Source organism: Camellia sinensis, chromosome 8, assembly GCF_055761805.1.
Source record: "Camellia sinensis isolate YWXY chromosome 8, ASM5576180v1, whole genome shotgun sequence".
Classification (NCBI taxonomy): Eukaryota; Viridiplantae; Streptophyta; class Magnoliopsida; order Ericales; family Theaceae; genus Camellia; species Camellia sinensis.
Genome location: NC_138968.1, coordinates 141,653,814 through 141,671,063, shown reverse-complemented (window position 1 = coordinate 141,671,063; position 17,250 = coordinate 141,653,814). Strand labels below are relative to the sequence as shown.

Here is a 17,250-nt window from a genome sequence, read left to right as displayed (position 1 = left end):
CTCCCCCTCCCCCTCCCCCTCCCCCTCCTCCGTCTTCGTCTCCCCCTCCCCCTCTCCGTCTTCGTCTCCTTCTTCTGCTGGAAAAAAAAAAAAAAAAAATTAAAACCACGAAACGACGTCGTTTCGTGGTTTAGGGGCATTCGGGGCGGAGGAATTCGGGCCCTGTAGCATTGTTGATTTATTTAATCTCTCTAACAAGTGTGTATGATGTCATGGGGTTGGAGTGTTTATGGGAATTTGTATCATTTTTATTAAAAATATTTAGTAGTTATAAAATAAGAATTTTAAAGGAACTCTAATTATGTGACATTGATATGTGCTATTATTGTTTTTTTTTATTAGTATTTTTTTATCTTTTTTTTACTTACCAACTCACTAAAACTTTATTTAGAGATCTTGAATTAAATATATGTATCATTGCTCTTTGGTATTAGGGGAAGAAAATCACAGGACATGTGGCCTTTGATGATTAGTGGAAGCATTGAAACATGGTACCTTAGGATCATCTAATAATTTTTGAAGAAATTATTAATAGAATTATTTAAAGATTCCTAAATTTACCAATAATGATATAGTAATAGTAGGTGTTATACAGTTAAATATAGAATAAATCAAAAGTTAAAATGTATATATCATGTCACATTATTATAGATCAAATCATATGAATTTTTGTGAGTTTTTAATATTTTTCTTTCTAAAAATTATTACATATTAATTAAAAAAATTATAATTATAATTATGAATTTTGTTAATAAATATCCTTAGAGTACTTACTAAGAATACGGTAAATAAGGCTAATTAATCCAATGATCCTAGAAAGTAACAAAGACAATAAATAAATTGTATTAAATAATATATACATACATATATATATATTTTTTTTTTCTTCTAATGTAACTACAATACTCTAATATATTTTTTCTTCATTTTATTTTATTTTTTCTAATCCATTCATCTTCCACATGTGTATCCTTTTCCTAATTAAAATAGATATTCAATATTAATTAATGGTACAATACACTAACAATCTTCATTTCAATACTATTTGACATAGGCAACGTTAAGAAAAATTTAAAAGTGAACCCTTTCGACAATCAAATAGCATTTAAAATTTTTTAAATATTTTTATTTTTGTCCAATTAGTTTTATTTAAATTTTTCATTAAAATAATTTGCAACATTTTTCATTTCAAAGGATTTGTTATATTTTTACCGAATTTTTCATGACATAAATATTATAATTTGTAACTTTCACTTTAATGGTGATAACCATAGATTTTTTTTGTTCTCAAATTTTACCACAATCATACATTTAGGAGTGAATCATTTTGAAGAGAAATGTAAATAATATATTAATTTTAGATTAAAATAAAATATTTAAAATTATAAATAATAATAAAGTATCTGTTTGATTAATTAATTTGAAAATACACGGTGGGAGGTGAACGGATCAAGAAAAAAGAAAGAAGATAACAAAATGAAAAGAAATACATAAAAAGGTCTTGTAGTCACATTAGAAAAAAAAAAAAATATATATATATATATTATTGAAGGATTTGTCTTCTCTCATGTTCACAATTCAACTTGAGAAAATATTTAGGCTTAGTGGGCTCATTGTAAGGTTAATTTTGATAATTTAAACCATTCACTTTTTAAAACTCATTGAGAAGAAAAAATCAATATAATTTGCCTTCGATAGTTATATGTTTGAATCACATTGTAATTCCCTCATAATTTTTTTGTTTGACCTCCCTGCTCGCTATTTTTGTGTAAAAATTTACATTAACAACCTAGAGTAATTATTTGGATAACTACATGGTGATGTTATGGTTACACATTCTTCAAAAAGTGTATATCATGTGTATTTTATTACATATTTTTGTGGTAAAAATTACATTTTATTTTTATAGAGTTACGACAATTTGTTATTCAAAAATTAAGTTACGCATTTTGTGATAATATTACGTATTTTTGTGGTAGTGTTACATATTTTTTGGTTAGAAATATTTGGATAAAAAAATATATAGCGTTACAACAAAATGTGTAATATCATTTTTTAATCACAAATTATTGTTACTCTACCAAAAAATTACGTAAAATTTATCATAAAAATACTTTATATGCACTACAAAACACATAACATAACAGGGTGCATGTGATACACATCTTTTGAAGGATATGTACCATAGCATTTTCCTAAATACATTGATCTTACTTGAAATTTTTGGATAAAATATACGTAGTTTACAATTTTAACATAATTATATTGATATTATTTTAAGAGAGTGTTTGGATAAAATATACGTAGTTTACAATTTTAACATAATTATATTGATATTATTTTAAGAGAGTGTTTGGAAAGTTTTTTAATTTTTTACAAAAATTTATGTAAAAAAGTAATGAGAATAGTCAATTTTTTGTAGTGATTTTTTATTATTATTTTAACCATTATCCAAACACTACCTAAGAAATGTTAAAAATACCGAAATTAATGCAAATAGTTTAAAGGTACAAAAATAAATACGATATATATATATATATATATAATGGTAGAGAATGATGACAATATTATTTTTATATCTATATGACTAACAATTATTGATCAAAATTATAAAATTTATAGTATTTTTTTTTCAAATCTCAATGGAGGTCAGCATAATTTACCATAAAAAAAATTTATACGAGATAAACAATGATCTATTTAACATGTGTTACAATTCTTCATTAATTAAAAACATTAAGTAAATAAAATTAAATGATACTTTGATAGTATTTAATAATTTTTCAAAAAATACTCCATAAAATTTAATAAACAATTTTATGTGGATATGGGATTCCCTCCTATTGGATTCTAAATTCGAGCCAATTGAAAATATAAAGACAAATTTTTTTTATCAACAAAGAAAAGGAACTTCATTGATGAAATAGAAGACAATTATATCAATAAAGAAAAGAGAAGAATGAGTGCAAAAAGTATCATAGCAAGCCAAATCAATCCCAACTAGGTTGACACCGATAAGACTGCTCAATCATATGCTAGCACACCATCGAGAGTTGGTGAGGAACCAACCACAAACACCAAAGCCAACCTTACCCAAGCAGAAGTTAACCAAAACTAAACCAAAAAATATAACCCAAAACTAGCAAACAGTAAGGGAAATAAAGAAAAACAACGGCAACATCCAAGTTGAATGATCATTGACTAGACAGAACAAAACAACAATCCATAGCAACAGAAATAGGAGCAGTAGCCAACTCAACATGAACACTGCCTACACAGAACACCAGCAAACCATAACAGTAGTAGCCATCACAGAGCACAGCAGCTGGTAGATCACAGACCAACCCCATCAGTTCATAATGCAAAACAGCACATGCAGCAGCATCAGAGCAATAAACCAGCGACATCAGCTCCCCTGCTAGTCAACCAGCATACAACATCAGACCGCTACAACATTGAACTCAACAGCACCAAGGATCAACACAAGAGATTCACCACTAAGCACCGCACAGTAGCAACAGAACAAGACTTAGCTCCTAGGATCTACACAAGAGATTTACCACTACAACATCCCAAAAAACAACAACAGAGCAGGCCTCAGCACTGAACTCAGCAGCTCCTAGGATCTACACAAGAGAGTCACCATCACAGCAGTATATCAGACAACCATCACAGAACTCAGCATCTCCTAAGATGTACACCAGAGATTCACTACTACAGCATCCCCCAAAACCATGCACCACACAGCAGCAATCATCAACATACAACAGAAAATCAGACCACTATACACCTGGAACAATCAGCAGCATACAACAATCAACAAACATACCAGATAGCCTCTCACCTAGAACAAATTTTGACCTGATGTATATTAAAGATAATATCATTCACTGAGAATAACAATCCTGAGCATGATGCTTTGATCCATAGTGCAATTCTCACTTCGACCAAATCACAGAGCTCCTCTAAGCTAGGTTGGGCATTGTTAAAAATACAATCATTCCTTAATTTCCATATTGACCAGAACACCGCAAACGGAGTGATTCTCCAAATCTTCTTCTCTAATTTCTTCAATTTTGTTCCTGACCACCAATGTAGCAACCCATCCACAGATTTTGATATCACCCATTGAATACCCCACCATTTCATAATTTTGGACCAAACTAATCAAACAAAATGGCAATGCAAGAGCACATGATTGTCTGTTTCCTCCTCCTCATTGCAGAACACACAATGAAAATTAGTATGATTATCCAGAATCCCCTTCCTTTGAAGATAATTAGATGTCTTAATTCTTCTCTTCCAAGCAAGCCAGCCAAAGAATTGAACTTTTGGGGGTGCCACATTCTTCCAAATACACTCTGTCACCCTGTAAATAGGACCAAAAGAGGATTTACACCAATGGTATGTTGATGAGACAGTGAACACTCCCAAGGAATCCGCATTCCATTTTAGTTTATTAGTTACATTAACCCTTAATTCCGGTACAGTATGCGACAATCTCTTCAATTTGTCTAACTCCTCCATTTTCCACTCGAACAAACTCCTTTTAAACAATGAGTTCCAATCATCTTGACCAACTCTATTTCTCACCGAAAACACAGATTCAGTTTTGAACACTGCCAATAAGAAAAGTCTAGGAAACACATCCTTTAAGCAACCAGATCTTGCCTAGCTATCAAGCCAAAACCTTGACCTCCTACCATCCCTAAGAACAATTGTAGAATTTGAATGAAAAAAACCCAGCACTTCAGGTTTAGATAACACAAAATCCTGCAATATTTTTCCATATTTTGGACATCTTACCAACCCTTACAAGTTTAGGTGACGACAAATCAATAGACCCATAGTACTTTTTACAAATCACATCCTTCCAAAGGGATTTCTCTTCTGCCCCAAACTTTCACCACCACTTTAAAAGTAAACATACAGTCATCAAATCTATTCTTTTCACACCCAACCCTCCTTGACTTTTACTAAGAGTAACATCACCCCATTTAACCAAATGAATTTTGCTTTTAAGATTTGAACCTCCCCAAAGAAAAGCTGCTTGAATTTTAGCAATCTCCTTTGCTACTCCTGATGGCATCCTAAACAGAGAAAAATAATATATAGGCAAACTAGACAACACAGCTTTTATTAGTGTTAGTCTACCTGCAAATGAGAGGAATATCTTCTTTTCCATGAGGCAAGCTTTAATTTAAGCTTTTCTATGACAGGTTGCCAGGTTTTCTTTCTACTAGGACTGGCCCCCAAAGGTAATCCCAAGTATTTCAAAGGTAGTGTTTGATGAAGGCAGTGTAATTTGGAAGCAAATTCTTGACAGAGATCTGAATGAATATCCACCCCATACACCACACTCTTATGGTAATTGATTTGTAAGCCCGACATAATTTCAAAGCATCGCAGTATTCTTTTAATGTTTAAAACCTTCTCCCATTCAGCTTCACAAAACAGTATAGTATTATCTGCAAATTGCAAATGCGTGATCCTCAGGTCAGAACCCACTAATGCACCTTTGATCAAACCCAGTTGTTTTGCCCTACTCAATAAAATGTTAAGACCTTCCGCCATTATATTAAAAAGAAAAGGTGATAACGGGTTTCTTTGCCTGAGCCCTCTCTATGGTTTAAACTTAGAAGTTGGAGAACCATTCACCAAAATAGAAATATTTGCTGAAGTTACACATTCTTTTATCTAGCTCATCCACTTAGCACCAAATCCAAAATTGGATAGCATTGAGAATAAAAACCCACAATTTACTGAGTCGTATGCTTTTTCAAAATCAAGTTTCAGAATTATCCCATTTTTTCTGTCCTTCTTCCACCTATCAACAACTTCATTTGCAATCAATATCCTATCCATAATATTTTTGCCCCCTATAAAAGCAGACTGTGTATCACTGATTATTCTAGGCATGACTTTCTTTATTTTATTGGAAAGTACCTTAGCAAGGATCTTATACAAGGAACCAATAAGGCTGATGGGCCTATATTTTGCAAAGCTAGATGGATTTTCATTTTTTTGGATCAAAGCTATAAAAGAGCTGTTAATACCCGAACCAATTTCCCATTCTGGTGAAATTCATTCATAAATTGAAGAACATCCCCTTTTGATAATATTCCAGCATTTCTGAAACATGTTAAGATTAAACCTATTTGGGCCAGGAGCCTTATTACCCTCACAATTCTTAATTGATGCTTTCACTTTAGATTCTGAAAAAGGTGATTCCAATAGTTCTACACTTTGATCTTCTCCAATGGTTTTAAAAGAACCTAACAACCCTGGCCTGCTATACCAAGAGTCTGAAAAAAGAGTGAAGAAATGATTTTGTAAAGTAGCCCTAACATCTTGAGGATACTCTACAACAGAGGCATTGATCAAAATAGAGCATAAGGCATTCATGGTCTTTCTACTACATGCCATAATTTGGAAAAACTTCGTATTTCGATCACCTTTAATTGCCCAATTCAGCTTTGATTTCTGAAGCCATACCCACTCTACCATTTTGCTTAGTTTCCATGCTTCCCTTTTTGCCTCCCTTTTTCTAGCAACCTGTGATGATGATAATAACCCTTCTTCAGCCAGTAAATCTAAAGCATGAACTTCCTCTTCAACTTGTTTCAGTTTGAATTCAACATTACCAAAGACTTCATTGTTCCACTGCTTTAATGTAGCTTTCAAAGCTTTCAATTTTTTCAAACACTTAAACCCAGCCCAACCATCTATCATTGTTTCTGACCAGCATTGTTGTACCTTCATGAAACTTGGATGAAGAAGCCAAGCATTAATAAATTTAAAGGGTCTAGGGCCCCAGTCCCTCTCATCTTCCATTATAGGACTATGATCTGAAAACCTTCTAGGAAGACTACACAATTTGAAGTTAAAATTACACAACCAGTCTGGGTTTAGGAGAAATCTATCTAATCTACTCCACCTTTCCTCTTCCTAAGCATTATCCCTGGTGAAATTCCTCCAAAACATTGGTAATTCAGTTAGCTCTAATTGGTCAATCATTTCATTGAAATCTCTCATCCCTTTATCTATTCTAGAGCAACCTTTTCTTTTTGATATTCTTTTGATCTCATTGAAATCTCCCCCCACACACCAAGGGTTAGGATATAATACTTTAATATTTAACAGGATATCCCACACCTTTTTCCTTTTCCTTACATCATTAGGACCATAGAAATTTTCCACCACACACTCAAAATTATGATAAAGAGTACCTGATAAGAGAATGAAATTTTTATTGCAGCAACAATCTTTGAGTTGAAACACTTCTGGATTCCAAACACAAAGTAAGCCTCCAGCAGCTCCTTTTGAATCCACTGCCATAAAATCCATCTTGTCTCCTGGCCAAATTGACCCAGCTAATTTTTCATTACTGACAGCTTTCTTAGTCTCTTGCAATAGCACCATATCAACTTTATTGTCAAAGAGCACCTTTTTGATCCTCCTCCTTTTAATTGACTTCCCCAAGCCCCTAACATTCCAAGATAATAGCTTCATTTCAAACTTACCATAACTCCCTATACCTTCTAGGGATGCTATTCAGTTAGCATTACCCTCCATCTCCTTAAGCTTTTCAATATCTCTCTCTTCCAGCTCCACTAGTTTACTTATGATCTCATTTTCCTTTCCATTGCAGTCTAACCCGAGGACCCTACTGAGCTACAGGTTTGTTTCAGCTTCATTAAGTTTGCTTATCATCTCTTCGTCCTTTCCATTGCCGTCCCTCCCTAGGACTCTACTGAGTTGCAAATTTGTTTCAGCTTCATTAAGGACCTTTCTTCTTGACTAACTTGACATGAAGAGTGAAATTGTTGCTACTGCTGCCCTGAAAACAGCCCCTTTCTTCAAATTCATCGGCAATTCTTTCCTATTTTTCCCAATCTGGAGGTTGTTCTTCTGGTTAAAATAATGACCTGAAACCCTTTTTGCCTTTTCTTTTCTGCTAGCTTTTCTTACTTGATAAGATCTTGATGTATCTCCCCGTGTTTCCTTTTTGTTTGATTGTTGCTTCTCTACAGTTTGGGCTTGGTTCAAAATGTTACTGATAACTTGATTTGAATCAAAATAGTTGGGTTGGGCAACAACACCACTACCATGGCCCATATCACAGTTCTGTTCATGGGCCTTGTTTAGAATCACTTCAAGATTCAACCCAAGTATGGATTGAATAGACCCACTCAAACTTTTCATAAAACCTGATGTCATCACCTCTCCATCGACTATTCGATTATCCCCCTGCTCTACCTGTTTCTCTTCATGCACAACCCTCATCATCACGCCTGCTCGTGCGCCCCCACTGTTTGATTTCCCCAAGTTGCTAACAGTCTTCTCTACCAGTGAAACATTTAATTCTTTGTCTCTGCTTTCCATGTCAGCTTTCTTTTCATGCTCTCTTCTCTTATCTCCAACTGCCATGTCATTCATGTTATCCAACTCATCATCTTGTTGGATATCCACCTCATCATCTTCATCCTCACCCCAATTGTTCATCTGTTCTGATTTTTGTTCGTCTTCTGGCTCATATGAACTGCAGACATCTTCATCATCATGCTTCTTATGACATTTGCATACCTTCCTTATCACCACCTTGGTAATAATTTGTTCCTCGCATACTTTCATTGGATATAGAGTTCCTTGGCAGTTGAGATTCACTATTGTATTGATAGATTCCATATATGTGGTTGCAATTCTTATCCTTCCACATTGTAAACTGTTCATACTAAGAGTTTCATTATCAACCTCAATAATTTCTCCCCATACTCTTCCTATACTGCTGAAGGTTTTGTTGTTCCAGAGATTTAAAGGCACTCCATAACAACACAGCCAAACACATCTTTCTTGTTCAATGACCATTCCTTTTTTCCATTCCTTGATTGATTCACACCACTCCTTAATCCAGCCACTCATCTTGCTGAGCTTTTCTTTCTTCTCTTGAACTGATTGAAAAGATACAACTATATCCCTTCCACCAGCTTTTGTGACTTTAATGGTTCCCACCTCCCTCTTAGTTAATTCCTTCCTGAAATCCTCCTCCGAGCATTTCGATTTCAGCCGAACAATTGCACTCTCATATACCAACCATTACCTTCTTCATAAGCTCTTATGGTTATGCTTGTGTAATCTCTCCTCCTCCTTTCATCTACCACCTGAGCATATGATTTCTTTCTATTTTCCAGATTATCAGTTGCATAAGTTAACTTTTCATCCTTTCACCTCTTTGACATATGGTAATCTTGGTTTTGTCCCCTGGTCCTTCTCAAAATCTAATTGTTTTACCTTCAGTGCTCTGTTTTCACACCACAATCCGTTTGCTTTCTATATTGCCATTTGTGCCACAACTGGGCAATCGTATCTTACAAATCCAAATCTTGATCGTGACTGTTTCCCCCTCTTATACGCTATGTAAACATCCTTCACCACCCTAAAGTTGTTGAATATTGAGTATAGCCCTTTTGGATCCATTTATTGAGGTATTTTATCCACAAAAAATGTATACATGCCTTTTTGCTTTGAGAAACCTTTTCCTATTCTTCCATGTCTGCGTAGAACCGGCTTCCAACCCCCTTCCATGTCTGCTCCCTTCTCACTAATGCTTACTTCTTCGGATGAGTTGTGTAAATATAAATATAAAGACAAAGGTGACACACAGTGGTGGATGCAAGAAACTCACCAAGGGTTGGTTGAACTCTATTCAATTATAAATTTATTTTTTTACATTTTTACCGAAATTTCATATGTATATCACTTTATAAGTATAAAATTGAACATTATCATTAAGCTTGTAAATAAAATTTTCAAACAGTATCTAATAGTCATTAACAAAATAAAAATTATATTATAAAGTACTTTTTACACTTGTACAAAATAAAAAAGATTAAAAAATGATAATATGGAAATATTATTTATGTAGGATTATAAGCGACACCAATTTGAGCCATAATTAAAGACTACTTTAGTAGTAAATGAAAACCATAATGAATAGTAACAAATATCGCGAATTATCAAATATCATAATAAAACGTAACCAATTTGATCTAATAATTTGTTAGTCTCACCAATATAATAATTTCTAGCAAATATCAAATTTAGATCATAATTTACAGCTTATATATTCATATGTATTGTAGGATAATCTTGATTAAATAGGGTAAACAATTTGAGATTTTGAAGAAGGGAAAAAAAAGAAAAAAACTTCCAGGATCCAACTTTTCATAAATGTTAAACAAAGGTATACATAATTAAGTTTTTGAAATTGTTTGTAGGGGCAATGCCCCCTGACACCCCTCCGTCGGCTTTGGATGACACAATGAATAAAATATAAGGACTAATAATATTATTTGTCCTATTAAAATTTACCTTAGATCAATTTTATGAAAAAAAAAATTAATATGTCATCTACAAATTAAAAGTAAAACAACTTGAAAATTACGAAGTTAACTTTAATGGGAGTAACTCTCTTCAAGACTCTATATTCTCTATATTTCTCAAGATTTCACTTTGTGAGCTTTATGGGACTTATGACGGTAATCCAGACCGTTCATCTCATAAATCTCGAAAAAAAAATAAATATGTAAAAATTTAGTTTAACCAAATATCGATAGACACACCAACTAATTGGCCGGCCTTGGACATAAGCCCACCAGGCCATGGTTTAGGCTCCCTTAAAATAGACCAAAAAAAGGGGCCCTATCCTATTATAATTTAGTGTAATATATTAGGTATGTTTTAAGTCTAAAAAAAAAATTAAAGAAAGCCCAAACTAATTTAAAATAAATTAACCTATTAAAAAATTAAAAGGGCCCTCTCTCTCTCTCTCTCTCCCCTAACCCTAACTCTTAATTCAATTTTCTTAAAAATTTGAGAGAAACGGCCCAATAGAGCACTAACGAATTTCTCAAGAATTGAGAGCAGCACAACATAGGTAGGTCTTTTTTTCTATTCAATTAATTAAATATTTGTTTTGTCTTTTGCTCAACTACTATTATAATATTGATATTTATACAAATTTGCATCATCAAGAAGAATTAATCTTTTGCAGCTTGTGCTAAATTTTTTGTTGAATGACAAAAAAAATATGTGAAGAACCCCAAATGATCTAGTGATATTTATTAATTGATTATTGACTTTGAACCTCGAAAATCTTAGTGCCGGGTCTAACCAACTAATCATATTTTATTTTATAAAATGAATGACAAATATGATTTTAAACTAAGACGTCTATTTTATAAAACAAAATATGATAAATTAGTATGTGTATTGGTGTCCAATCAAACTAACACTACAAAAATTTCGAGTTTTTGCGATGGCACGGTGCCATCGCTAATACTCTTAGTGTCATCTCAAAAACCTTTTAGCGAAGACAGAGGAGGGGTTACAACAGAAGGCGTTGCAAAAACCTTTTAAAGACGGCCTTTTTTTTGCCATGGTAATTGTTACCTTTTGCGACGGCAAATTACTGTCGCATATAATATGTAAAAAAGTCAGACCTTTTGCGACGACACTATTTTACCGTCGCTAAAAGTTTTATTTGAAACAGCAAAATATGTCATCGCAAATTGTATTATTTTTTTGCGACAACATGGCCACTATCGCCAATGGTTCTAATATTTTTTGCAACGGTGTGGTGCCATCGCCAAAAAAAAAAAAAAAAAAACTACAATATAATTATTAAAAATATTAAAATTACCTTTGTTTTTGCGACGATGTGGTGCTGTCGCCCAAAAAAAAAAAAAAAAAACTACAATGAAATTATTAAAAATATTAAAATTACTTGTATTAAATGAAAAACAATTAAAAAATAAATCAATAATTGCATAATAATATAAAAATTCCTATATAGAAAAAACAATTTCTCCATAATAAAAATATTCTTGCATTTATAATTACACATCAACAAAATTACCCACTATATAATGTTCCATAATACATATATAATGTTTAAATACATAATGTTGTTCATAATTCAAAATAACATAAACCAAAATTAAAAGTTTTGATGATCATTCTGCGTGAGTAACAAAAACGAAAGTTAGTCGCATTCTTCACAGACATGCATTCCACAAGAAGCAAACTCCTACTCAAGAAATATCTGAAAACAAAAAATAAAAATAATTATGACAATATAATTATGTATTAATATGTTAATTACAAAAAAACATAAAAATTTAACTACTATACAATTACAAAGATAATTAAATAAATAATTTTGATTAGATCAAAATCCGACTCTAACTCCCAAACCAGGAACCCTATTCGAGTCCCGTTTTCTTCCACAAGTCTCTCGGGCCTAGTTAGTCGTGTATGCCAAGTTCCGTGCTACTTCGACGCCGTTTAGTGATTTTGGGACGTTAACACCTCAAATTCTAAATTTCTTAAAAAACTAATTTGTCTAGAGTGAAATTCGCCCTAACTCCTAAATTGGGAATCTGATTCGAGTCCTGTCTTCTCCCACAAGTCTCTTGTGCCTAGGCAGTCGTGTGTGCCAAGTTTCGTGCTACTCCGACACCGTTTGGTGATTTTTGGGCATTAACACCTCGAATTCTAAGTTTCTTAAAAAACTAGTTTGCCTAGAGTGAAATCCAACTCTAACTCCCAAACTGGGAATCGAATTCGAGTTCCGTCTTCTCCCACAAGTCTCTCGTGCTTAGGCGGTCGTGTGTGCCAAGTTTCGTGCTACTCCGACACCATTTGGTAATTTTGGGGCATTAGCACCTCAAATTCTAAATTTCTTAAGAAATTAATTTCCCTAAAGTGAAATCTGAACCTAACTCCCAAACCGGGAACCCGATTCGAATCCGGTCTTCTCCTGTAAGTCTTCGTGCCTAGGCGGTCATGTGTGCCAAGTTTCGTGCTAATCCGATGCCGTTTGGTGATTTTGAGGCATCAACACCTTGAATTCTAAGTTTCTTAAGAAACTAGTTTGGCTAGAGTGAAATTCGACTCTAACTCCCAAACCGAAAACCTGATTTGAGTCATGTCTTCTCCCACAAGTCTCTTGTGCCTAGGCGATCATGTGTGCCAAGTTTCGTGCTAATCCGATGTCGTTTGGTGATTTTGGGGCGTTAACACCTTGAATTCTAAGTTTCTTAAGGAACTAGTTTGTCTAGACCGAAATCCGACTCTAACTCCCAAATCGGAAACCCGATTCAAGTCCTGTCTTCTCCCACAAGTCTCTCGTGCCTAGGTGGTCGTGTATGCCAAGCTTCGTCCTAATCCGACGCCGTGTGGTGATTTTGGGACGTCAACATCTCAAATTTTAAGTTTCTTAAGGAACTAGTTTGCTTAGACCGAAATCCGACTTTAACTCCAAAACCATGAACCCGATTGGAGTCCCGTTGTCTCCAACAAGTCTCTCGTGCCTAAATAGTCGTGTGTGCCAAGTTTCTTGCTAATCCAACGCCATTTGGTGATTTTGGGACGTCAACATCTCAAATTCTAAGTTTCTTGAATGCAGTGATGTCTTAATTAAGATCAAGAGACGTTACAATCTCCAATATAATTATGAATCTTAAACTTTAAATCCTTGAACTATTTCATATAGCATATATAAGAAAATCTAGTTAAGACCCAAGAATCAATCCCAAATCAAATCCCAAATGACGTCCTATTGTGATATATTGTGCAAAGCAAAATTAGGGAACAATGCCACCAAACTCTATATATCATGAGAGAAGGCTTACCAAAGAGAAGAACAAGCACAAAAAAATAAGATCAATCAATTTCAAGATAATTGCACTAATGTAAAGATAAGATCAATCAATTTCAAGCAGATAACCTCAAATAACCAACTCACTTAAGTCATTATTGTAATTGATGATAAAAAAATTAAATCAATTAATTTCTAACCCCACAAATATATTCATTGATAGCACCAGCATCCTAGACAAGAAAATGACTCTAAATGACTCTAAACGATACAAGCACATGCCTCTAAATGACTCTAAATGTGATTGTGAAACTTCAATTTTGGCCAAAATTGCATCTCTCCCTTCCTGTTGACCAAAACCAAGTTAACATTTCAAAGACATGTTTTGACAACACAAGACATTTGCAAATAAAAAACAAAATCAAGGAAAAAATAAAGAACTCCAATGAAGATAGTAAGAATGGTGGATGGATGAGAATGAGAGATCTGGCTAGGACTACCACATCATGGTAAAATGTGGGTGGTAGTAATATGTACTTCATGCACAACATAAAAAAGAAAAAGACTCTCCCTAAATGGCAATTTTATGAAAACATTAATATATATATATATCCACATTTCAGGAGTATCCAAAAATAAATAAATAAATAAATAAGAAGAAAAGAAAACCACAGTTCCCTTCAACATTAACAGGTTTACTACAACATTGTAGTTGCCACACCAGGAGATTTGCTTAAGAGCAATTTAAGTAACTTCAATGGCACTCAACAAGCAGAAATTATCACCAGTTGACAACTCCAAACTCTAGAATAATGTAAATTCATGTAATAACTGAAGGAAACAAAGTGCTAAAGAAGAAGGTTAACAGCAACACACCTGATGTGAAATTAACTGAAACTGAAAATTATTGAACTCATGCCAATACCTGATACACATAAGTTTGAAAACAAAGGAAGAATTAGCAAACAAATATTTTGATAGACAAGTATAAATCATATAAAATATAAATAGCATGTTCTAAATAAACAAACTTTACAAACAGAATCATACCCTTAATAATCAGTCTAATAATTTAATACTTTATCAAAAGCCATTCAAATAGTGAAGTTACTTTACTGAGCAATTTCATTTGAAGAAACTCACCGCTCCTCTAACTCATTAAAGCTGCTAGATTTTAACTCCAATTCCTTCAGTTCGGCAGTCACTTGAGCGCACTACTTTTCTGTTTCTTCAATAGCTGCTTCGAGTTTTCGTTCTTCTTCTTCGATCTTAAATATGAACATTGTGAACCCAAAAATAAAAATATTTTCCATAAAGCACTAACTAGTAGGGCATTAAGAAGAAAATACATTAATTGCATATGTGATCTATTAAAAATATTCCATGAAGGATTTCTCCCCTTATAAGATTGTGCAAAAATAACATACACATGTGCATCTAGGCCACCTTCACCTCAATTTCTTTAATGATATGAAAGTCGATTAATATATTTATAAAGGCCTATCAGTTGCCTTGACAAAATTGTACACTTCTATCTAAAGTTGAGTAGCTGCATACAAATAATTAGCCAACAACAGTTTTCCTTTAATTGAGGGTAAAATGCTTCTGTACATATTTAGTATAATGTGTTAATAATTTCCATATGTATATATATAAATTTGATAAAATGTAAAATTCATCAATTTTATATGGCTTACCCCTCTAGTCGCATTGTTCATTTTACGCTTACTCTCTTGAAGCGCCCACGTCATCCATAGCAGCAGCACCAACATCTGCCTTGTTCTTGCACAGATAGCTTACCACCTGTGCCTGTCCAGAACATGCTGATATATGTAGTCTAGGGTCCAATCAAATTAAGGAAACAAACAAATTATAAGTAAATGCTAAGATATGAACTGCTAAAATTGAAAAATACTCAAAAAAAAAAAAAAACTTTCACTGCTCTGGCTCTATACATTGAAGAACCATGAAACAGCAGAGGACTGAAAAATAGCTATCAAAAACACAGAAATAGAACCTTAGGCCCATAACCACAATATTAAAACTATGAGATCATGAATTACCTTTGCAATAGGATCAACCTTGGTCTATTTCACACATGACCATACCATGTCAATCAAATTTTTTTTTTTCTTCAATTGGTAATTTCCGCCAGTGAATTCATTTCTTAGTCTATCTTTGCTAATAACATGTTACGATCACCTTCGTCGGCTCGCAACGCCTTAGAACTAATTCGAGTCTTTCGACCCGTTGTGGGCTTTGGTTACAGAAAAGAAAACAAAAAGAATTTAGAGAGAGAGAGGGAGCCTCGTTCGAGATAGGCTGGATCTCCAAGTTGACTAGTAATTAGCCTTTTCTGAATATATTTCCAAGCATAAAACAAAACATGACTCAATGACTCTTTAAATACATATAGTTCCAGCAGATTTGTGATATGTGCATGATCCCATTTTCTAGGGACATGAACACTATACAACCCACGACAGACTCCACTAAACTAAAACAAAAACAAAACAACTAAAATAAAACAGAACAAAGATAATAATAATAATAAAGGACAGGTCGTGGGACACGCCAATGCATGCACGTATCATCCCTCCCTGCTGAGAGCTTCCTTGTCCTCAAGGACAAAATCTGTGTACCGCAGTTTGAAGTCGACCAAATCTTCCCATGTAGCCTTCATCGGCAAATGATTCTTCCAATGGACGAGCAGTTGCTTGCCAGTTGGCCGAATACGGGTTTCTAATATAGCTTGTGGCAGGACGGCCTGATCGGAAAGATCGATATAAGCTGGGGGCGCGCTTTGAACCACAGCTTTAGGACCAATTTTCTTCTTGAGGAGTGAAACATGAAACACGAGATGAATTTTGCAATCAGTTGGCAAAGAGAGTTTGTAGGCCACAGGACTGATTTTATGGATGATCTGATAAGGGCCAAAAGCTTGGGTGACAATTTCTGGTTGAACTGTTTGGATAGACTGGATTGCCGATATGGTTGTTTCTTCAAGTAAACCCAGTCACCGACGGAAAACTCAACCTCGCGATGCTTCAAATCATAAAGTTGTTTCATTCGATTTTGGCTCAATTGTAACCGGTGACGAATCACCCGTAACATCTCATCCCGAGATTGTAGAGCTTGGTCTATGGCTTCAAGCTTAGTAGTGCCCGGAATATAAGTAAGCAGTGATGGAGGAGTTCGGCCATAGATTACTTCAAACGGTGTGGATTTGGTTGCACTATGGGAGGATGTGTTGTAGATGTACTCGATCCATGGCAGCCAAGTGGTCCATTCCTTAGGCCGATCTGAAGTGATACATCGCAAGTACATCTCCAGGGTACGGTTGACAACTTCCGTCTGACCATCCGTTTGAGGGTGGTATGCCGAACTAAAATTGAAATCAGTTCCTTGCAGTTTGAAAAGGGTAGTCCAAAAAACACCTGTAAATGTAGGATCGCGATCGCAGACGATGCTTTCGGGCATGCCATGTAGCTTGAAAACGTTCTCAAAGAATACCTGGGCCACTGTGATAGCAGTGTAGGGGTGTGCCAATGGCATGAAGTGGGCATATTTGGATAGGCGATCAACCACTA

The 17,250-nt window shown here is 34.2% G+C and overlaps 1 protein-coding gene and 1 long non-coding RNA gene across 3 annotated transcripts; both read right to left on the bottom strand.

Moving 5' to 3' along the window:
• Nucleotides 1–3,159: 3,159 nt before the first annotated feature.
• LOC145797160 (uncharacterized) lies at nt 3,160–11,315 on the bottom strand. The gene is made up of 2 exons (XM_082883642.1): nt 7,230–11,315; nt 3,160–3,790 (listed from the first exon to the last, which is right to left on the bottom strand). Exon 1 carries the CDS (start codon nt 8,920–8,922, stop codon nt 7,801–7,803), a length of 1,122 nt encoding a protein of 373 aa, XP_082739768.1. The 5' UTR covers nt 8,923–11,315; the 3' UTR covers nt 3,160–3,790; nt 7,230–7,800.
• LOC114259856 (uncharacterized) lies at nt 3,160–15,844 on the bottom strand. Of its 2 annotated transcripts, none has more exons than XR_014338341.1 (4): nt 15,358–15,844; nt 14,804–14,928; nt 14,537–14,585; nt 3,160–5,468 (listed from the first exon to the last, which is right to left on the bottom strand). It is a non-coding gene; the product is annotated as an uncharacterized LOC114259856 (long non-coding RNA). The 2 variants fall into 2 exon arrangements; XR_014338342.1 differs by having other exon boundaries at nt 3,160–4,369.
• Between the last annotated feature and the right edge of the window lie 1,406 nt (nt 15,845–17,250).

What these genes read in the sequence shown, in the direction of transcription:
- LOC145797160 (XM_082883642.1), bottom strand. Translation starts at nt 8,922, where the DNA reads ATGAGTGGCTGGATTAAGGAGTGGTGTGAATCAATCAAGGAATGGAAA.